General features: G+C 41.1%; 1 protein-coding gene, 1 non-coding gene and 1 pseudogene across 6 annotated transcripts in view; 1 reads left to right on the top strand and 2 right to left on the bottom strand.

The window, feature by feature from the left end:
• Positions 1-23,416, bottom strand: part of arnt2 (aryl-hydrocarbon receptor nuclear translocator 2) — an 89,746-nt gene that overhangs the window by 9,406 nt on the left and 56,924 nt on the right. For all 5 annotated transcript variants that reach the window (XM_039597929.1, XM_039597965.1, XM_039598040.1 and 2 more), the window contains 9 exons: positions 21,590-21,666; positions 15,768-15,902; positions 14,396-14,470; positions 7,269-7,420; positions 4,409-4,481; positions 3,837-3,960; positions 3,057-3,159; positions 2,763-2,901; positions 235-385 (listed from right to left, as the gene is read on the bottom strand). In XM_039597929.1, the coding sequence (XP_039453863.1) occupies positions 235-385; positions 2,763-2,901; positions 3,057-3,159; positions 3,837-3,960; positions 4,409-4,481; positions 7,269-7,420; positions 14,396-14,470; positions 15,768-15,902; positions 21,590-21,666 (1,029 nt within the window). The remainder of the gene's footprint in view (positions 1-234; positions 386-2,762; positions 2,902-3,056; positions 3,160-3,836; positions 3,961-4,408; positions 4,482-7,268; positions 7,421-14,395; positions 14,471-15,767; positions 15,903-21,589; positions 21,667-23,416) is intronic.
• Positions 8,321-8,406, bottom strand: trnay-gua. The gene is given in 2 exon segments: positions 8,321-8,356; positions 8,370-8,406. It is a non-coding gene; the product is annotated as a tRNA-Tyr (tRNA).
• On the top strand, positions 16,388-16,506 carry LOC116332885 (annotated as a pseudogene).

Raw genomic sequence — 23,416 nt, forward strand, 5'->3', positions numbered from 1 at the left:
CTTAATAACAAGTCAATAATTTGAAGAAAGTAACAATGAACTTTTATGTTGTCTTTTGATAGATGGTGGACTGTGGACAGTAAACTTGCTTGTGTGTAGGGAGGATGAAAATCATGTAACAGTGGCCCGTACCTTTATTTGTACCACATCAAAGGACGTGAACATGCCAGGAAAGACCAAGTTATCTATGCAAACAGAACAAAATGAGAATAAAAGGTAAACAGACGTGCTTACCAAAAGCTGTGCTGCGGTTTGTCAGTCCTGAGTAGGCATTGCCGCTGGGGGAGGAAGTGGCCGGGGAGGACAGCGGACTGTAGGAGGCTGGATCAGTCTGGTAGCTGTGGCCAGAACCAATACCAAAAGGACTGGACTGGGCTTTACTGGACTTTAGAACAAAGACAGTGGTTAAAAACAACCTATTCTAACAGTAATAATAATATTTGCACATCAGGTCATCTTACATATCAAACCAGCATTTTAAGCTCATAGCTCTTTTGCACATAAATCTATTTAACACTTAAATTTTTTTTTTCTCCACTTATTAATGCTATTTGTATTTTATCTATTTGTACATATTAACCGGCATCTGTGTGTGGACAGCAGAGAAAGAATTTCACTGGACAGAGACATGCTTTTTCTTTGCACACATGACAACAAACGCTTTGAATCTTGAAACAAAGCAAACCAGGGTTGTCGGCTTTCTAAAGGGTCAGCTGAATACCGACCCTTTAGAAAGAAAAGAAATTTACTTATTTATCACCAAAGTACTGCATATTCTGATATTTGGGTTTGGTTTAGCTATAACAACTAATTTGGGCACTAATTTCCAGACTGTGCCATATAGCACGTTAGCGTGACGGATAGTGTGTTTTTCCTGCACGACTTTATCAGTCGCTCAGTTGTTGCGGGGGAATTTTTGAACACTCTCCTTTACAGTCTGTCTTCAATTATTTGAAGTTTGGTCCAAAGGTCCAAACACAGCATTTTAATTGGGTTGAGGTCTGAAATTTGAAATTTGAAAGTTTTTTTGGGTCCAGCCACTCTGTTATAAATTGGCTGGTCTGCAGATGTCATTTTCATGCTGCATGACTTCAAGCTTTAGGCTCTCAGACACACTGCCTCACATTTGACTCTGGAAATGTGCTCGACTCAATGACTGCAAGGTGCTACTGTACTTGACCTGCACCTGTCATGACGTCCAATTATGTTGAGGTCATTAGTATACAGGAACTGATTGTTACACTTGCTGCTGATCAGTTAATAATCTGCCTTTGATTAGCAGCACCTGGCAACTATTTATCCTCTTAATTCCGAAGGAAGTAGTGAGAGGGACGTGTTTTTTTTTTTGTTGTTTTTTTTTTATACACACTGCTTCTCCATTTTGCTTTGTGATCATTTTCCTTGAATAGTGCAAAATGGCTCCGCAGCGCCCCCTACAAAATTTCAAAACATCAGCCCCTGCTCTGTGTTTTATGTATGAGTCTGAAACCTGGTAAGCTTACAGAAGATATCAAGATGTACAAAAAAGTCTCATGGAGCAATATCCCAAATCCAACAGGAAGTCAGCCATTTTAAAATTAACGTGTAATTTTGGCGACATTTTCCCATCTTTTCAGGCACCGGAATTGACGAACTCCTCCAAGGGATTTCATTAGATTGGACCGATCTGCAGTGCGTGGCGTCTAAAGACCTTTGTGATGTTAAATTGCGAAGCTTTTTACATTCAGGGAAACGGGGTGGTCATGGTGGGACTTAGAGTTTGAATCACTCGCCAAAAAGCAGTAATCTGCTGTCACTCAAGAACACAATGTCCAATCTCTCCCAAAGGTCGCAGGTGTGATGAGACTCGAGCTGGGAAATGTTTGTTATGCCATTTGACAGTAATGGTTAGAGCGCCACCTGGCGGGATGACTATAATCATGATTGAATGAGATGAAATATTAGCTGGTGGTTAAATGCATGAATTCCATCAATGTGACATCAGATCGGATGTGCTGGTTGTAGGTGTTGGGCATGGCTCGATGCGCCGGGGGTGCGAGGGCCCTCATAACGCTGCTTGCAGCTTTAATTTAATGTTGTAACTGCCCAGCGACAGGAGATGGCAAATAGCTGGTAGTTAAATTTAGAACAAGGGGTCTTTTCACTTATTAGATAATAATTTTGATTGTTTCATTCAACAGTGTTTATCTCTTGTATCATCTGGCTCTGTTTTCTGAGACGCATTTAGAGATGACTGAACAAAGAATTCAATCCAGTGGAATGACCTGACAAGTATGGCAGTGCATCTGGAAGACGGATGAGCCTATTAAGAAACATATGCTGCGTGCAAGTCACTTAGCAAGAATGTGAAACAGAGACACACAAAATGGCAACAAGTCCATCTGTTAACAAGCACCAGAGATTGGAGTCTGGGGTACAGGAGCAGCACAGGCAATCAGGGAAACCATGGAAACAGCTGACTTTATTTTAGGTATTTATTTAACTTGAGAAATAAAGAGTGTGTGTGTGTGTGTGTGTGTGTGTGTGTGTGTGTGTGCGCGCGCGTGCCTTCCATTCTACTGTTACAAACTCCAGGAACCACAAGTATCCATCAGTATAAGAGAGCAGTGTGCTCTATTAGGACAATACGGTACTATGAGGTCTTTAAAGTGAGGACATTCTGCCTGGTTTCTTAGAGGGAGTTCTTAAACTGAGAACGTTGTCTAGTTTAAGGGTTAGTATTTAGTTGTGAGTGTGTGTGTGCATGTCCAAGTGTGTGTTACCTGTCCAGAGAAGGGGGGTCGGTTCCCTGACCACGCTACCTGGCCTGGATTAAGCTGTCTGGAGATCTGAGCTAGATTTTGATTGGCTGAACCTGATGGCTGGATGTCATTCACACCAGGGACATGGATCACAGAAGAACTGCTTACACACACACACACACACACACACACAAATGAAACAAAAAACAGGTAAGTTATACTCCACCTTTCTATGAAGGAACACAGTGAAATTAGAACCAGATGATGTTACCAGTGTTTCCAGTCCAAGCAACATCATGTACCATGAACATGTACCTGAAAGTTTTGCCTGAATGTCCCTGCTGAAAGGGAGAACTCTGGGAGTAGAGCTGCTGTCCTCCAGCTGTAGAGGAGGGAACCATCATCTTCTTATCTCCCGCTTCGCACACACACCATGGACCGAGAACAAAAACAATAGATGATTACACTATGAAGTCATAATAATGGGTTTGCTAAGTATGATGAACCCTCTGCTCACACCTAACCTGTGTTCTGCACTTGCAAACTGTCTGCATGTCATTGCCATGGGGCCCTACATGTATTCAGTTAGTGATGCAGGGGAAAAATAAACAAACACTGTGTCTCAATTTCATGGGTGTGTCCGTCTCCCATTAACAATAGCTTGAGTTTGTCACGCTGAGAGGCCAGTAGCTTTTTCTAGTTGTCTGTGCAGGTGATTTATCACTGTAACAAATAAGCTGTGTCCTACTGACCAGCAACAGAAATGTGGTCCAGTTTGTCTTGTTAAACAGCAGGTGCGTGTGCGTGGATATTAACATCTTTGTGGGGACCTAAAACTTGGAAGTTTACTATCTTTGTGGGGACCAAAATCCCGGTCCCCATGAGTTTGAAGGCATTTTTGAGCCTCAAAATGTGGTTTTAGTGTCAGGGTTACAATTAGGTTAAGGTTAGTTTTAGGGTAAGGGTCAGGGTTAGGCATTCATTTTGGATGGTTAGGGTTAGGATAAGCAGCTAGGGAAAGCATTATGTCAATGAAATGTCCCCACAAGGATATAAATACGTGTGTGTGTGTGTGTGTGTGTGTGTGTGTCATACAGCCGGAGATGCTGGTGTACATCTCAGCAAAACGTGGATCTCTCTCCTGGGAGAACAGGCCTTCTGTCTTGTCGATGTTTTTCCCAGCCTCATGAACTCCACTGCCAACGCTGGCCACAGGTACCTAAGGGTACATTTTCAAGCTTCAGGCATGATTTAACACATATCTCAGGCTGGATGCTGATTGGTTAACATGAAAAAATATATTAAAAAAAACAAAAACAGCAACCTAGACAAAATGAGGACAAGCTGCCAAGTCTTCTCTTATCAAACACTGCAAACATTTTAGAAAAAAAAGAACAACGTCAGCAACCATCTCAGTTTCCCTCATTCCTTTCAATGTGTCGAGCCCCTCAAAATGAAATGCAGTCATGTTTGTCACCTCACAAACAATGGAAACAGGAAGCCACAAATGTCCATGTCACCAGCAGCGAGGCACCTGGTACATGCCCATTAAAGATTATGTAAATCCTCTCATAAAAACCCCCAAAACAGGCAAAAACATCAAAATGTTTCAATAACTGGGTCTAATTACATCAGTTCGAATTCCAAATTCCAAAGAAGAGGGTTACCTGGGAAAGATCATAGGCAGTCAGTCCATCTCTCTGTTGAACCTCTAGCTCTGCCTGCTGCTGTTGTAGCTGCCTGCAAAGCACCACACAAGCACTATAGACACATGTTGTACTTGAATAAATGTAAAGTAATTATTTTACATCAATTCTTAATTTAATATAATAAGTATTGAATGAAAAATAGAAATATTCATATAGAGTATAAAGTACAGGCACAGCCAAAGACTTCATATCAGTATTTTTAAGTTTTTCTGATTTTACGTCGTTGACAAACATATTTCTCCTGAAGACTGAGATCCCTCGACTCAGCATCTTACTCTGTAGAAGAAGACCTACAACATACAGGCGAGTCCACAGGCTGCCAGCAAAATGTTCAGTCAGGCAATGTGTGTGTCAACGCACAGCAGTGCAATTTACTCATAAGTACATTTTGCTGAAGAACATTGTGACTGAGTGATACATGGCAATTTCTTCGTGGCAGAATTCGTTAAATAATGATAGATGGATGCTTCCATTATTCTCTGCTTTATGAAAGGAAAAGAGATAATCCATCCCAAAAATCAGACTTTATGAAAACAATAATCACAATTGACAAGTGACTGGCATGTGTAAAGAAAGTAGGATTATAAAAAGTGCTCTCTAGAGACGTTTATGTTTATCATCATTCAGTTTGCATTAGTTATATCCTCAGGTTAAGGGTTGCTGCACTGCAGCATTATTTGATTTCACTTCAGTCATAGAAAGCCTTAATAAACGCAGGAGTTACACTGGATCATCTCTACAGCAGAAAGAGGAAATATGAGCTGACAAGATGAGTAATAATCATTTCTTTTCACTCGATATGTCAAAAACAGTTTTTTTAAATGATTGTTAATATGTGCAAATAGACATTATTCATTTTCAAAAGAAAATTAGCATGTTTAGAAACGCAATGTTAAAAATCCCTTGTTCTGTTACTCTATAATTAACACCCGTCTCGTTAGTTGTCAGAGACATTATGTCAGAAGGACATTGGTTTTGAGTAACATTGGCTGGTTGAGCATTTATTACATTTATGATAAGACAACATGCTGTCATGAGCTTGATTAATCTTATTTTACCTGTCAGCTCTACACCGAAAAGACAAACTAGTCTGAATATAACTAACAGCAACATGCACTCACTGACCCAGCCTGAGCTTAAATTAGACCAGTGCAAATAAATTAGATGAACAACACCGATCCATTGGTGCCGTTTTTATCTTCAAAAAAGAGAAGGAAGGGGAGTGTCTGGCAACACTGTTAATTCCATTCCTCCAAATTCCTGCACTGACGTAGACTGCCTGCAGAGTCAGCAGTGAAAAAACTAGCTAATAATTACCTAATGAGTCCACTATTTACTAATCTTAACAAAGGACTAGTACAGCAGAACCATACATAGGAGGGCAAAAAACAGACTGCTTGTTACAGTGAAGTGACCCTTAATTTTTTGAAGGAGCCAGACTTTCTTGCAATGTTTATAGTGATGTTGAGCAATAGTTCTCCAGGCTATCTGAATTTCTTTCAAGATTTTTCTTCGGGCAATGGCAGCTTTTTTTCACTCATGTTCAGATCGGACTAACTTTTGCGTATTTATTTCCCCTTTTGTGAATTCAAATTAAGGAATGAATGACAACTTAGAATTTAAAAGTGGTTCTTTGCTAACTTTAGGCTTTGTAACATTTAGCCTGTTGCAAAAACACATCATTTCTTCCCATTTCTTTAGTTGAACATCAAGAAGGTGATTCCCAAAGAGCTACTAGCCAAAAACGTGTCACGTGTCAGCTAGCTATGCAGTGCGTCCTCCGAGAAATTTGAGTAACCTGTTCCAATGTGGGACAACAGAAAAAGTGGCAGGCCTAAAACAGTATGTGAATGTCATGTCCTTAAAGAACAGGAAAATCAAATCCAGCAACAGGACCTTAGAGATGCATGTGGCCTTTCAGCTGATCCATCTACTGTTCACTGAATCATAAATTGTGTCAATGGAAAGGTGACTGTCAAGAAGCCATTCTTGACACTAGAGCCATCAGGAGGGGTCATTTTGACCCCATCTTGCAACAAGATGAGGTCAAAGTTGTATTAGCACCTTTAAAAACCCTCAAGGTTACATTAATAGTAATATCATTTCTTGAAAAAGTTCATTTGTTTAATCTGATTTGACATTGCTATTATATAGCCAGCAACCCGCCCAGTTCTCCACACATTCCTCACACACTCCCTCATTCTGACTCACTCTGATCAGTCTCAAAATTCCACCCGTGATCCATTAGCCCCTGCAGTAATTATTCATGTTTTATCTAACTACATATATTTATTTAGCAATCACATCTAGCTAGTTTTGGCTCCTTTTACACATATTTTGTGTCAAAATATGTGTAAACAATAATTGTTTTCAGGTAACCTGGGATGCTAGTTGTCTTACATTCATTTCTATGGGATCAAAAACGTCCTCTGCGGTTCCACGCATACATGGTCATAATCTTTTTTTCTTTATGCCACCCGTCAGGGAATTAAAATGACCCCTGTAGTGGGTCGTAAACATGGGCGGGGCTCCACAATGGTGCTAGGCATCTTGTCACAATTGATGAATGCAGAAAACTACCACCAGATTTTGATCTACCACGCAACGTCATCAGGCTTAGTGATGGCAGGACCCTGACATGAAGGCCACAGGCCGAAACACACGGGTCAAGTAATAAAGCTCTTCTTTTGCTACCAGTGTTGCTGGAACTTCAAACTCTTTATAGTTCTCCTTTTATCCCCCCACTGTAGCCATTTTGATTGATGGTCTTAATACATTTAAATTATTAGATAAATAGTGGAATACAGAAAGAACCTACTTCACATTAGTGTTGGTGCAGATGATGTACTCTATCTCGTCAGAGTATGGGTTCTGAAAGGTGAAACTGCTGGTTCGGATCAGCATCCACTCCCTGTTTTTCATCCGGAAACGATACATCACTGACAGGACCTGACCCTTCAATTTCACCACCTACAGAAGCAAGACAATCACAAATTAATACAGCATTGACCGTGTTTTATCAGGCAAGTTGGTGACAAGTGTGGCAGAAAATAAAAATAATATGACAACAGCTTCATTTGTGTTTCATCTTAGAACAATTCACTTTAAATTTGCAGTTGAGGGAGTGTGTGGAGTGAGGGAGTGTGAAACATTCAATTAGCCTTCCTGTTATCAAGCATGTAATTATACCATTTTAGCATGCCAGTCTTCACCAGGCCAAGAACAAAAGGGGGAACCTATTTATTCCATTTAAGTGCTGCAAGTTGTCAAGAAAATCAGTTTGATCTGGCAGGAGAATGTTAAAATGTATCATTTGCAGCTGTTTTAAAATGTCATTTAATAATACTGTTTTGAGTTGAGCTGTCATAGTGTAGTCACAGTAGTGCTTTCAGTATGTTCCCAAGTTTTCGTCCTCTGAGGAAATCACTCTGCCTATAGTCTGAATAATGAAAGCTCTCCAATTCTTCTCAATGTGAAATGCATCCAAGTTAACTTTGGGATGGAGGAAGGCCAGAGTAGCACAGGATTTGTTTCCACCCCCAACAGACATTGGGAGGAAAGAGGAGACGAAAACATTTTCATCTTGTAAAATCCAGCCATGAAAAACTCAGTGATATGTTGTTGCTAACTGGGGTGTCTCTATCAAAACAAATGCACCACATCACAAAGTGAAATAAATTACATAACCAAAAACAAATGTACCACATGGCTTTATCAAATGAATGAAATCAATCAATAAACCAGATACTCAAAATCAAATAAAGAAGTTAACAGATATCCCTCCCGCACCGTCCCGTCCCTCCTGCCTTTTTTATTAAGATAAGATGACCTTTATTAGTCCCACACGTGGGAAAATTGGTAAACATTCTCTCCTTCGAGCCGGATTCGAACCAGCGACCTAAGGATGCCTGAGAAACCACTACAGTCCTCCGCTCTACCAACTGAGCTATCAAAGGGAGCACATAGGGCACATAGAGAATTAAACTTTACTTCATGATGTACTTTTGTTTACACTGTGTGATCCAGTATCTCTTTGTCACAAAGCTGATTTTTAAACTTTGGTATGTAAACGCAGAAATAAAGTGGAGTGGTGTCTGCGGTAGAAAATATGGAAAAAGATTTTCTTTGATCTTTGGAGGTGATCGTTATTGATCTTGGAGTCCTCACCCAATAACTTTGAGCAAAAGGCACTTCTACCCCGTACTTCGATCATTTATTGAAGTACGTACATACGTACATCATAAGTACATATACTTATGATTTACCCTTTTATGTTTGCATGGTTTCATACATGAAAGTCACATTATGCAAACTGACAATTCTGTCTGATAACTTTAAGATAATTTGACCACAAAAACACCTGCCCAAATGCACAGTGTCTGAGGAGATACAGTGCAGCTGGTGACTGAGATAACAACACTGTCTGTGTGAGAAGGGAGGGAACAATTAAATTTATCCATTTTGTTCTGCTTATTCGGGGCCGGTTTGTAGGCGCAGGGCCTAAGCAGAGAAGGCCAGACCTCCCTCTCCGTAGCCATCTCTTCTAGCTTGTCTGGGGGAACACCAAGGGGTTAACAGGCCAGCCAAGAGATATAGTCTGTCCTGCATGTCCTGGGTCTCATTTTTGCTGTTTGGCTGGACCACTCCAGTGCGAGCTGGAGGCCAGCACCTGATGAAACCAACAGAACCATATCAACTGCAAAAAACAGAGGTGAGACTGAGACCAACCAAGTGGAAGCCTTTCGCCACTTGGCTATGCCTAGAAATGCTGTCCGTAAAAATTATGAACAGAATTGGTGACAAATGGCAGCTTGGCGGAGTCCAACACCCAGTGGGAATGAGTCCGACTTATTGCTGGGAATGCGGACCAAGCTCTTGCAGAGGTTGCATAAGGGTTGATATACGGCTCATAGCAACGGGCCAGACATACTCCCGAAGCACCTCCCACAGAATACTTTGAGGGACACTGTAAAATGTCTTCTCCAAGTCCACAACATGGAGACTGGTTGGGGGACACTCCCATACAACCTCAAGTACCGAGGAGCTGTTCCAGTGTTAAGCGATTTGGACAAAAAGTGCATTGTCCCTCCCGCATCTGAGGTTTGACTAACAGACAGACTCTACTTCCCAGCACCCAGCCATATACTTTCTCGGAGAGGCTGAGGAGTGTGGTCCCCCTCTAGTTGGAGCACACCCTCCGGTCCCTGTTCTTAAAGATAGGAACCATCACCCTGTTCTGCCAATCCAACGGTACCGCCCCAGATCTCCACAGGACATTGCAGAGGCGTGTCAACCAAGACAGCCCTACAACATGCAGTGCTTTTGGGAACTCAGGGTGAACCTCATCCACTCCATGGGCCCTGCCACCAAGGAGTTGTTTAACTGCCTCAGTGACCTCACCCCTAGTGATGGACAAGTCATCCCCCTCGTCCCCAGATTCTGCTTCCTCTATGGAAGACATGTCAGTGGGATTAAGGAGGTCCACTGCCTGACAATATCCTCAGTTGAGATGTGAAGTCTCCCAATAGGATGGCATAGTCCCCAGGTGGGGGACCCTCAAGCACCCCAATCCGGGACTGCAAGAAGACCGGGTACTCTGAACTGTCATTCAGCACATAAGCACAGGCAGCAGTCAAGGCCCATTCCCCAACCTGAAGGTGCAGGTAAGAAACCCTATTGTCCACCAGGATAAATGCAAACATAAACATACAGGCAGGAAGCCGAGCAGATACCGAGACATGGACCCCAGCCCGCTGCCTCTCATCAAGGGCAACTCCAGACTTGGACAGATTCCAGCCGCTCTCCAGGAGACTCTATCCAGAACCGGGTTCCAGAGTCCAAGCTGTGTGTTGAGGTGAGCCAGACCTTATCTAGCCAGTACCTCTCAACCTAACCAACTAGCTCAGGCTCTTTCCCACTACAGAGGTGACAATTTATGTCCTAATCACTTGTCTCGGTAGCTGGGGATCAGTTCGCCAGGGTCTCCACCATTGCCAAGCACATGGCACACACTGCACAGACTCCTACAGCGCCTCCAGCTAAGGCCTGGCTCCAGGGCAGGGCAGCAGAATTGTTCCCTTGAGTTTTCCACTCATAGTGGTCTTCTGAATCACTCTTTGTCTTGTCCCTCAGCAAGGACCAATTTGCCATGGGAGACCCTGCCAGGGGACAAAAGCCCCCCCCCAACAACATAGCCACTGGTACACGCAATTCTTAGAGGGGCAATTAAGTTTATCACAAAAGATTTTGTACAAGCAGTACAAACTCATAATATAATCATAGTTTGGAAGTTTGCTGAAAATGAAGGATCTTAACCCTGTTGGAGGTATTGTTAGTGGTTTTTCTTAGTATCCAAATCCATGCGTCCAAGCACGTGGAATGTTTCCTCTGCATCCATCCACAAATGCGCGCCATAGTAGAGATCGGTAGTTGGAAAACTTACAGTTTGATGTTTTCTGAATTTATGTGAACTATGCACCAATGGGTTAGGCCTAGAACTCTGTTAGGGGCAAAGGTTTTATTCACCAAGTCAAGTTATGATATTCCACTAGGGTATGTAACCTTTCAGAAAATTAAAGTTAAGCCCCTACATCAGGGGTCACCAACACGGTGCCCGCGAGCACCAGGTCGCCCACAAGGACCACATGAGTCGCCCGCGGGCCTGTTCTAAAAATAGCTCACCATAACAACTTACCAGTAAGCTGCATCAATTTTTATTTTTTCTTGCTATTTTTTTTAATCACAATTGCATTGGTGTTAATTTGTTAGAGATAATATATATATATATATATATATATATATATATATAAAAAATGTTTATTATTAAATATTAGATCAGCGCTAGCTGGTCTCCACGGAAACAGTTGCCATGAAGACCAGCAAAGGCAAAGGTGAGGAGATGAGGAAAACATGGCGGAAAAAAGGAAGAAAACATATAATTTTCACAGTGAGTGGGAGGAAGAGTTCTTTTTTACCACTGTGAAAGATTCATGCGTGTGTCTCATTTGCGGGGCAACTGTGGCAACGGCAAAGCGGCACAACGTGGAGAGACATTTCTGAACGTGTTACACAAGCTATCATGCTAACTACCCAAAGGGCAGCACACTGCGAGCGGAAAAGGCCCGCGAGTTAAAGGCAGGCTTGAGCAAACAGCAGTCTTTTTTCACGAGACCGGTGAAAAACTCCCAAAAAGCAACCGAAGCCTCATTTAGAGCTACACATTTCATGATTAAGAAAAAGAAGGCATTTTTAGACGGGGAGGTTTTCAAAGAAGCAATGATGTTAATTGCAAAAACTGTGCTTAAAGACGAGAAATATGGAAACGATGTAATCTCTACTCTCTCCGATGTCCAGCTGGGGGCAACTACAATTGTTAGAAGAGTGTCGGCTATGTCCGGGAACTTGGCCGATCAGTTGGATCAGGATCTGGCAAAGTGCAGTTGGTTTAGCATCCAGTGTGACGAGTCCGTGGACAGCAGCAGTACAGCACAACTGATGGTCTTTATCCGGATGGTATTTGATGGTTTCTCCACAAAAGAAGAACTTCTGACACTAATGCCGCTAAAGACAACTATGAAGGGAGTTGACATCTATAACGCGGTGAAGGAGTTTTTCGCGAAGAAAAAGGTACCGTTGGAAAAGCTGGTATCAGTGACTACCGACGGGGCTCCTGCTATGATCGGCCGACATACGGGATTCATCGCTCACTGTAAAGGTGACACAGAGTTCCCAAACTTCATGCATTACCACTGCATTATTCACCAGCAGGCGTTATGCGCAAAGGTGATCGGCTTCGAGCACGTCATGACTCCTGTCATGAAGATCATAAACAGCATCCGCTCCAGAGCTAAACAGCACAGAACATTCAATGTGCTATTGGAGGAGCTGTCAGCTGAATATGGTGACCTGCTACTACATACGGAAATCCGATGGCTCAGCAGGGGACGGATTTTGCTTTGTTTTTTGTCACTTTTGGGTGAAATCAAGGAGTTCATGCAATCCAAAGGGGAAGACACATCTCTGCTGGAGGACACTGAGTGGACACTTGACCTTGCATTTTTAACAGACATTACTGGGAAACTGAACCATTTGAACTGTGAGCTGCTGGCAAAGGTAAGACTGTTGCTGACATGATAAGTGCTTTAAATGGATTTAAAGCCCAGATGAGCATTTTCTCTGTGCATTTACAGAGAAAAAAGGTGCTGCACTTTCCCTCTGTGCAGATGGTGCTGAAAGACAATGCTTCTGCATCTGAGACTTTTGACAAAGTTGCAGAAAAGTACACTCAAGTCATAAACCGACTTGGTCAAGAGTTTGAGAACAGGTTTTGTGACCTTGATCAGCTTGAGCCATGTGTATCATTTGTTTCCAATCCCTTCATGAATGTGGACACAACATGCATTGCTGAGCAACTAAGTTCAATGTTCAGCTTGGATGCTGGACAGGTGGAAATCGAAATTGTAACATTGCAAAATGACGTCCACCTCAAAGCCTATCAGGGTGCACCAAACCTTTGGTGCCTTGTTGACACAGAAAGGTACAGTGGTGTATGCACAGCAGCTATGAAGGTTGCCAGCCTGTTTGGTTGAACCTATCTTTGTGAATCAGCCTTTTCTGACATGAACTTCATCAAGAACGAACACAGAACACGCCTCTCTGATGCACATCTGCAAGACTCACTCAGAGTTGCAGTGTCAAGTTATACCCCAGATTACAACACACTGGTGAACAGCATGCAATGCCAGGTTTCCCACTAACAGACAAAGAAAGCCATATTAGATGTTCTCAGTGGCAACATAACAGTGTCATGTCTTAGTTGAATTTAATTATTGAAAAACAAATGTGTTTGTTAAATGTAACATGTGACGATTTGCTTTAAAATGCTGCCAATTTGGTGAAAAGTTCTGTAAAATTTGAAAGTTGATTTTTTGTATGTTACATACATACCAAAATAATGTATGTAACAGTGCATGATTTGTTAAAATTTGTTAGTGGTAAGTGAAAATGTTGTAGAAGTGATCACTTCAAAATGTAAATACTTGCAGAGATCTATAGAAATAAAGCGTTGCATATTGATATTTATCTGTTTCCCACCTTGTTTCCTACTTGCATTCTTTATAATTATGGTGAAAAATAATTAACATAATTAGTGTCTTTACATAGATGAATATCATTAATTATTAATGATAACACATAATTAAGTTAAATTGAGGAAATTTGTTATTTGAGAAGTGTGTGTCAAACTGGTAACCCTTCACATTAATCAGTACCCAAGAAGTAGCTCTCACTTTCAAAAAGGTTGGTGACCCCTGCCCTACATGATCACAATCAGTTTTACTCGTGACTGAGAGAAATTAAAAAGTGGTAGACATAAGCACAGTACACAATCAGTAAACCCAATCATTCAACCATAAAGATGTCTGCTGAGAGACAGCTTATGGAACACTGTGTCTGTAAAAGAGTTGTTGATGTATTTTGTATTTGTGTGTTACTGGATTTCTCTTCCCCCCATTACTTATCTTAGACTGATCAAGCCTGACCTTTCCTGATCAAGTGTTCGCTATTGTACTTGTGACACTGATCAGTAACTAAACACCACAACTGCTGTGTTTCATTGTTTGAGCTAAGCTCAAAGGAAACAGGAACACATGGAAAAATCCACAGCAGATGAAAAAAAACTACCTGTTCGTCTAGGAATAAAACATGTTGGATGACTGATGCTGACCGGAAAGAGCTTCATGAATATGATCAATGGATGGATGAGCCTCTAATGACTGTTTCAAAGTAATATCCAAATTTTCTCTATAAATGTATTCAGCTGTGTTTATATCCTCCCTGCCAGCCCAGTTAATCTGATGTAAAAGCTTCTTCTGCTGATGGTGAATGAGTACAGAAAGATGTAACAGAAGTGTTAAGTTTAAGGAAAAAGCTATAGTGCAGTCTTACCTGCTGAAAACTTTCTCTCAGGTGGCTCTGGTCTTCGGGATGGCAGAACTCCAGAATATCTTTCCCCAGCAGGTCCTGAAGGACAAGACAACAGTCAGTTGCTGGGAGCTTATTCTTGCTTTATCAATTATACCAAATTAATTCGGAGTGTATGCATTTCTTTTCCTGGCAGATATTACAGCTGTAATTATATTTGAATAAAGTGACTAAAATTAGGTTTTTGCAATAAAAGAAAAAATATCAACAACAATATAACAGTTATAACAGAGTTCGATGACCTTCAACAAACAGGATGTGTTTTTGTATCCTAATATAACAAACAGATGACTGAATCATATTTCTTAAGTCAGTCAGGAGAAGCAGTCAATAAAGTCAAATGCTGAATGACCACAGGAATGTGTTTTCACATACAAGTAGAGTTAACAATTGTTTTTCAGTCTGCTTGTGTTCATTCTGAGTTCAGATGATAATAAGAATACAGTGTGACGAATTTTTGGGTTACCTCACCTTTTTTTTTTAACCTCTAGCAGTTCACTACTTACCTTTGTACCATTTCAAGCTATTCATTGGACCTGAACGATTTGAATTGCAATAAATAGTTGAGAAAATTTGGGTGTTTTAAAACTTTTGACCAGTATATATATATTTATATTATTATTTTGCACAAATGTAATGTCACTGATATGCTGCTTAGAGTCAAAGAGAATTGATAAGAAAACTGATAAGGAATTGAACTGATAACTTGATAAATGGAACTGGAATATCTAAATTCTGTTCAATTCCCATCCCTACATATCTGAGATTTTAAAAAATCCTGTAGCCACCTACGCCTTGTATTTCCTGGGACATGTGTGCAAAGGGCTATACGGGCTAGCAAGTCGCCGTGAAATGAACATAAATTCTCTGTCTTCTCCCTTAGTCCAGAACACGACATCTTCTTCCTGTTTGTACTTTTGTAAAACAAGTCTCAAGTGTTGTGCTGGGTCACTCATCAATCATCCATCCATTTATTTTCTTAACCGCTCATCTTCTTCGGTGACATGGCAGGGCTGGAGAATATCCCTGATGTCACTAGGTGAGAAGCAGGGTACATCTTCCAGTCCATCCACAAGGCGAACAAAGACAGACAACTGCGTACGCTTAGATTCATACATAGGCAATCTCCCTAATTTAAAATAATCAATGAACTTAACAAGGATGCCTTTGGACTGTGGGAGGACTGTGAATGAAAGTTAAAATCTAATGGTCACTGTTGGTGACTTACTATGCATTATTTTGCATTATTTTACACTGCATAAAACACATTAACAACATGATAACGCAAACTGTCGTCTTTATAAGTTTTCATGACTTTCATAGTACAAAGTCTGACCTGAGGCTGATAACCAATGACACTGATGCAGCGTGGGTCCACAAAAGTGATGACACCATCAGAGTTGTGACGTGACAGGAACTCTGTAGGAACTGACAGGCCATTCATATCCATTGAGACTGGAGAGCTGGTCACCTGAGGAAGCCACACACACACATTTAACGCCATTTAGGTGTATGAAGAAGAGATTCAAGAAGGTTAATGGGGGGTTATTACACCCTTCTATTTGGTGAGCTGACTGCCAAAAGTGGTAAAGAGAAAAACTGTAAACAATTTGTAGTGTTTCAGTGAAAAAAAACAACAAAATATTTATGATTCAATATCAACCAAAATTTTGAAAAAACACATTGCATAAAAGTTATAAATTGATTTACATGTCACTAAGTGAAATAAGTATTTGATCCAATATAACACAGCCAGGATTCTGGCCCCCAAAGGTTACAATAAATCAACATTGTACAACAATAAATCAATTACAGATACTCCTGATATCAAATTATTATGTATATACATCAAACCTGATCACAGAATTAATTTCTTTTTCAACCTCTGCACCACCATGGGCAAGACCAAAGAGCCGTCAAAGGACGTCAGGGACAATACTGTAGACCTGCACAACCGCTTACAGCCATACCACCCTGAGCACGCCCGAGCTTGTCTGATCTTGGAGGCTAAGCAGGGTCGGGCCTGGTTAGCATTTAGATGGAAGACCGCCTGGGAATTTCAGGTGCTGTAAAGTTGGGGGTGGCTTAGGGGAAAATCCCTGGCTGCTCCAGTCTGCATGCCAAATATCCTCGGGAAAAATATTAACCCAAAGTTGCTCTCCATATGAATGTTCGATAGAAAAAAGCGGATATTTGAATGGGGGAGAAAGTGGCAACTTATTCGTAAATGGAAAAAATATAAAACCAACATCGATCGCCAGTCTAGAGCTCCATGCAAAATCCTGGCGCATGAGGTGAGGATGATTATAAAGGCAAGTGGGACCACATTAGGCCTGCACAATAAATCGAAAATTTATTGTCATCGCGATATCAGCATGTGCGATGGCCCCATCGCAAAACACGGCGTAAACAGCGATAATTGGGTACCTTAAAATGTTTACACACGTGCTTAAAGAATTTACCAATCAAAGAAACCCCTTTACACATTTGACCAGTCGAATAGAGCCCTTCACGGCATTAACCAATCAAATGGATTAGAGGCCCGCCTCCTACGTAGGTGGGGAGCGAACAACGCTGCAGCAACGAGTCAGAGTACGCTACTGACTATGAACTCGTGGCTTAAAAAAAAAAAAAAAAATAGTACCTCGCTTATTTGGAGATACTTTGGATTTGATAAAGACGACGTTCTCCAAACACAGGTACTCTGCAAAACTTGCCGAACACTCGTGGCAACCACCAGAGGAAACACGACTAATCTCCACCATCATCTTCAATACAACAACAGAGAACTGTTTGAAGAGTTCCAGAAAGTTAGGGCTAGCCAAACAAAGGTTGCTAATGTTAAGACAGAGCACAGCAGTCCAACAGCCGTCTCTGTATCAGAGTTTTTCAAGTGGAACTCCTTATGAGAAAACGTCGAAGCGGTACAAAGAAATAACAGAGGCCATTACACATTTTTTGGCTAAAGACATGATGCCTGTAAATACAGTTAGCAGAGAGGGCTTCACCAGTCTGATACATAAAGTGGACCGGAGATACCGAATCCCCTCACGAAACTACTTTTCCCATGTTGCCATTCCACAAATGTACGAAACATGCCGCAAGACCGTCATGTTTGAACTGAGCCAAGCTGAAAACTACGCAATCACTACAGTAAAGTTTCCTCTCCAGTTTTGACTTACATCATAACTACTTGGTGAGTGGTAAAATGATGAACAACTGCATTGAGATAATTTGCAGTATAATTTAATTTATGTTTATTTAAAACTAATTATAGAGACCGGGAAGGAATTCAAGCCTCAGAAAATTTTTTATGGGGGCAATGTTTCAATGTTAAAGTGCACTTTGTTGTTACACTGCTAATACAGCAGCTTTCTTTAAATAAAACTGTTGCAGTAAAACGGAAATTATGTACTCGTTTTTTTGTGGTTTTTTTGCTATTTATTTTATCGCAAGTCATATCGTTATCGCAATATTGATCACAGTTATCACACATCGCAGGTTTTCCTAATATCGTGCAGCCCTAGACCACATTCATTAAGAACACTGTTGACAGAGCCTTCAACTTTCAGACCCCTGTGGAACCAGCTTCCAGTTTAGACTGGAGACAGACACCCTCTCTACTTTTAAGATTAGAATTCAAACTTTCCCTTTTGATAAAGCCTACAGCTAGGGTTGGATCAGGTGACCCTGAATCCCCATGTTGCTGGGGTCTTCCCATGATGCACTGACAAACAAGCTGTGACAGATGGCTGCCCTCCCTGAGTCTGGTTCTGCCAGAGGCTTCTTCTTGTTTTCCTTCCCAACATTACCAAGTGTTGTTCATAGGGGGTCATTTGAATGTTGGGGTTTTCTGTGTCATTGTCAGGTCTTTAACTTAAAACATAAAATGTCTTGAGGGAACTGTTGTGATTTCATGCTATGCAAATAAAATTGGATTGAATCATAATGTTGCAGTGTCTGCAAATTCCCCGGTCTCAAGAAGGCACATGTACAGGCCTGTCTTAAGTTTGCCAGTGAACATCTACATGAGTCAGAGAAGGCTTCGGAGAAAGGGCTGTGGCCAGATGAAAGAAACATCTAGCTCTTTGGCATCAACTTGACCTGCCATGTTTGGAGGACAAGAAATGCTGAGTATGATTCAAAGAACACCATCCCCATAGCCAAACTCTGAGGTGGGAAACATTATGCTTTGGGGTCGTTTTTCTGATAGAGATCTTCATTGCATTAAGGGGCCAATGAACGGGGACATGTACCTTAAAATGCTGGACGAGAAACTCCTTCCCTCAGCCAGAACACTGAAGATGAGTCGTGGGTGGACTTCCAGCATGATAATGACCCAAAACATACTGCCAAGGCAACATAGGAATGGCTAAAGAAGAACCATAATGTCAAGCAGTGGCCTAGCCAGTTTCCAGACCTCAATACTATAGAAAATCTGTGGCGGGAGCTGAAGTTTTGAGCCAGTCATCATCAGCCAATCATGCCTCCCGTATTTTAGGAGGATGCCAGAACCTGGAAGGGAGGTGAACTGGAGGAGCAGAAGCAGACAGTGAGAACGAATGAAACAAGATTGCAGTGAGTGGCTGAAAAGCTGCTCCATAACGAGTAGTGGTATACAAGCATCCTTAAATGAAGTGTCACATTGGTCAGAGCTGAAGTGCAATGGGCCGTATGTCCACAGTGTGCAAACCTGGTGATCAAATACAGGAAACGTCTTACTGCTGGGCTTGCCAACAAAGGTTTCTCCACCAAGTACTTAGTCATGCTTCGTTTGGGGATCAAATACTTCACACAGTGAGATGCAAATCAATTTATAACTTCTATGTAATGTGATTATTCTGACTGATATTCTGTCTCTCTTCATAGCTATTGTTTGATACTAGGGCTGTGCTTAACTAATTGTTACTATTGTCACTAGTCGGTACCAAATCTACTATATGTTTAATCTAATTGTTTTACATTTAATTGATGCCCAGTGTCGGAAAAATGAGAATGCAGATAAAGGCGTCAGAAATGGCTCTCCCTTAGCGATAGGGTGAGGAGCTCAGTCATTCAGGAGGGGCTCAGAGTAGAGTCACTGCTCCTCCACATCGAAAGGAGCCAGTTAAGGCAGGTGCCTCCTGGGTAAGGTGTTCAGACCAGGGAGGTCCTATCGGGAGGGGACCCTGGAGTAGACCCGGGACTCAGTGAAGAGAATATAGCTATCGCATGCCTGGGAACGCCTCGACAATACAATACAATATAATATTTAATACAATGTAAACATCTCCCATAAATGAGGATGCTACAGCAATTCAATGAGAAGTTTAAAATAACCCCTAAAAACAAAATATATATTTCACTGTACATTTTAAGTTATTTGTCTAATCAACATTGTTTGCCTCGTTGAATAAGAAAGACAATTACATATTTCATGGCGCTGGAAATACCTACTCTCGCTCACTGCTTCCCTCTCTGTTTGCTTCTTGTTTTTGTGCCTGAGTAAATGTAAGACATGTACACCTGAAGTCCATCAACTCATCTGCAGGAGTATATCTATCCCAGTTCACTTTACATTGGATCACTCTTCCCACTGCTGAGTTACAAATACTAAAGCTATGCTAACGTACACCTGTGATGAAGCTCTCGGCACACATCTTGCAGTTATTAATTCAACAGATCATTGGAGAATTTTATGCATGCTATACATTTACATAGTCTGCCACTTCCTAAACACTTTACAACAATATCGCTTATAGTGGTAGAATAATCAAGGAGGGAGGAGTCCTATTCATGTTACAATAACTCACTCAAATTAAGTGAGCTTTTCAGAACAAACCATTCTTTCACAAATTTCTAATGGCAGACTCTACAGCTAGGTGCTTGATTTTATACACCTGTGGAACTGAAAACACTGGTATTCAAAGGTTGAGAGATGTCCTGTCCATATGGAATACATAAAAAACAGACAAACACAGCCATTCCTTCCATGTTATCAAAGTGTTTAAATTGTTTGTGTCACCACCAAGGTTATTATCGTTAACTAAAACTAACGAAATAACGAAAACTAGAAGTGAAAAAACATTTTCGTTAATGGAAATAAAAATAAAAACAAAAAAAGGAAAACTAACTAAAACTGTAATGAGTGTTCACAAAACTAACTAAAATAAACTGAATTTATAGCAAAAATGTGTTTAGTTTTCGTTGATGTGTGCGTGTCATACAATAGTCAAGGGTGAAAAAGAAGTTTAGTTTCCAGGTTTTTTTCTTGTCTCATTATGCCAGCAGGTGGCAGTATGTTAGTCGAGTCGTCTGTGTCGCTGCTCCGTCCACGTGCAGAATCATGTCAGGAAAAGTCTGGAGAAAGCGCAAGCTTCCAATTTGGGATTACTTTGAATATGACTGTGTTTTGGATAAAGCAAGAGTCTTGTAGTGGAACGAGACAAATTATGAGGGACATTTCTAAAGGGAAAAATATCCCACAAACCTTAAAGTGCACTTGAAAAGCTCACACAAGAAGGCTAACCTAGCTTACCTTGAGAAGGTAAGGGAGCGCACTCAACCCTCATCCCCAGAAACAGAAGCTAACACCAGGCAAGGCGGCGTGATGCATCCCGGGACAACAGGACTGGGATATCTACATAACTGTGTGAGTCAATTACCTTCAAAAAGTTTATCAATTCACTTGAACCAAAATTACGAACACCCGGTGCTGCAAGAGTTAATAGTCTCATTGCGGCCAAGATATACATTTTATAGTTGCCTGGTATCAATGGTTGTTCATCTGCCCTAATTTATTTATTTAAAGAACCCATAGGTGGGAATGTGAGTTGTCTGTCTCTGCGTGTTAACCCTGTGACAGACAGGCGACCTGTGCAGGGTGCAGGGTATGGTAGCTGGAATAGCAACATACCCAAGGATAAGCAGAAGAGAATGACTGATATGATGAAACTGGGATTTTGTTACACTTTATTGCAAACACAACTAAAACTATAACTGAAACTAATCAAAACTAAACTGAAACTAAGGATTTTCAAAAGAATAAAAACTAAACTAGCAAACAAATGGTAAAAACTAATTAAAACTAATATAAAATTGAAAATCTGAAGTCAAAACTAAATAAAAATAAAAACTAATGAAAATTGCAAAACTATTAAAACCCTGGTCACCACACACCTGCAGTCTTCCAATAGCCACTAGGCAGTACTTTCCAGTCTGACCCGCCTCTGTGTCTTCTTCTGGTATAGTCATACCTAAGCACAAGAGAAAGAAAAAGAGCAAGGTGTGAAACATAATGTGTTTTTTTTGTCAAGTACTGACAGATCCTTCTGTGGGAAGTGTTTGCTCAAGAGAAGAGTTTTTTCAGTGAAACGGATTTGCTCTGAAGGCTTGGAAGTGGTGATATAAGCCCTTTCTGCCAACAGTCATCATGGGAAATGTCAACTCTCTACCAACTTAAAGTGATGTGCTGGAGATATTGGTTGAGACTTAGAAAGTATACTGTGAGTGCAGTCTCATATGTTTTACTGAAACATGGTTATCCCCTCAAACCAAACATGGTTAATTGGATAATCCAAATTGTCACTAGGTGTGAATGTGTGAGTGAATGTGAGCGTGAATGGTTGTCTGTCCCTGTGTGTTGGCCCTGCGACAGACTGGCGACCTGTCCAGGGTGTACCCCGCCTCTCGCCCTATGACAGCTGGGATAGGCTCCAGCGCCCCCCGCGACCCTGGAAAGGATAAGCGGAAGCGAATGGATGGATGGATGGTTGAATCAATGCCCGACTCCAATGTGGATCTAACTGGTTTCATCCTTATACTGTATGGTAATGTCAAAGATTGTCTGCAACTAAACTCACAGTCAGTAAACGGACACCTGATGCTACTGAAGCTCTAAGGGCGCCTGCTCTGAATGCACAGATTGGAATGTGCTAGTGGAAACAGATGAGAACAGTATTGACAATGACAGATAGATTGACATGAACTTCTGTAGACACACAATCATACCCACAAAGACTGTATGCTGTTTCCACAATAACAAACTAGTGACATGAAGGCAATTTTCAACCAGAAAAGGGTAAAGTTTAGAGATGGAGGGGAATCCATGCCATCTCTGGCTTCAACAAAAAGAAAAGACAGCCATTTAAGGAGCTGATGGACTCAACCAGTTCTTCAACAGATTCGACTATATGGTCACACCCAGTCCCACTGCTTCTCTGTTCACTGAAACTATGTCTTCTCCTCCTTGCATTTCTAATATGGATCAGGTACTTCCCCTCTCACACCTGTGCCTCTTTTACATCACAGAGGCATGGGTGACTGGAGCTAGGAAGCCTAGGCTCTGGGAAGGCTGATGGCCCAGGGGGTGTGTGTTCAAGGCTGCTTAAGGACTGTGCTCTCCCCTAACTGTGTCTACTTCTCAACAGGATCTTCAATCTGAGTCGACACTGTGGAAGCATCCTGTATTGTGCCGGTACCAGCGTCCAGTTGAACTGAACGACTACAGATCAGTGGCCCTTACATGGCACATCATGAAATCCTTCCTCATCTGGGGGCATTTGGAGCTGATGTGAGAATTATGTTCTTTGATTTTTTTTAAGTGCTTTTAATACCATCCAACCAAATATGCTCAAAAACAAGCACACACACACGGGACTATATTCCTCTGTTTACAGATTAGCTAAGATAAGATAAGATAAGATAACCTTTATTAGTCCCACACGTGGGAAATTTGTTTTGTCACAGCAGGAAGTGGACAGTGCAAAAGTTGTGAAGGAAAAATTAGAATAAAATAAGATAAGAATAAATACAGTACACAACTGTACAGAATAGAATAAAATAAAATACTATATACAGCAGAATAAAATAGAATAAAATATACAATAAGATAAAAATAGAATACAAATGCTATATACAACTGAGTAAAAATACAACGATGCCATAAAGGATTATTGCACATTAGTATTATTGCACATGTGTGGATGTGTGTGTTAGATCAGTCAA

This window comes from Oreochromis aureus, linkage group 1 (genome assembly GCF_013358895.1).
Source record: "Oreochromis aureus strain Israel breed Guangdong linkage group 1, ZZ_aureus, whole genome shotgun sequence".
In the NCBI taxonomy this organism is placed as follows: domain Eukaryota; kingdom Metazoa; phylum Chordata; class Actinopteri; order Cichliformes; family Cichlidae; genus Oreochromis; species Oreochromis aureus.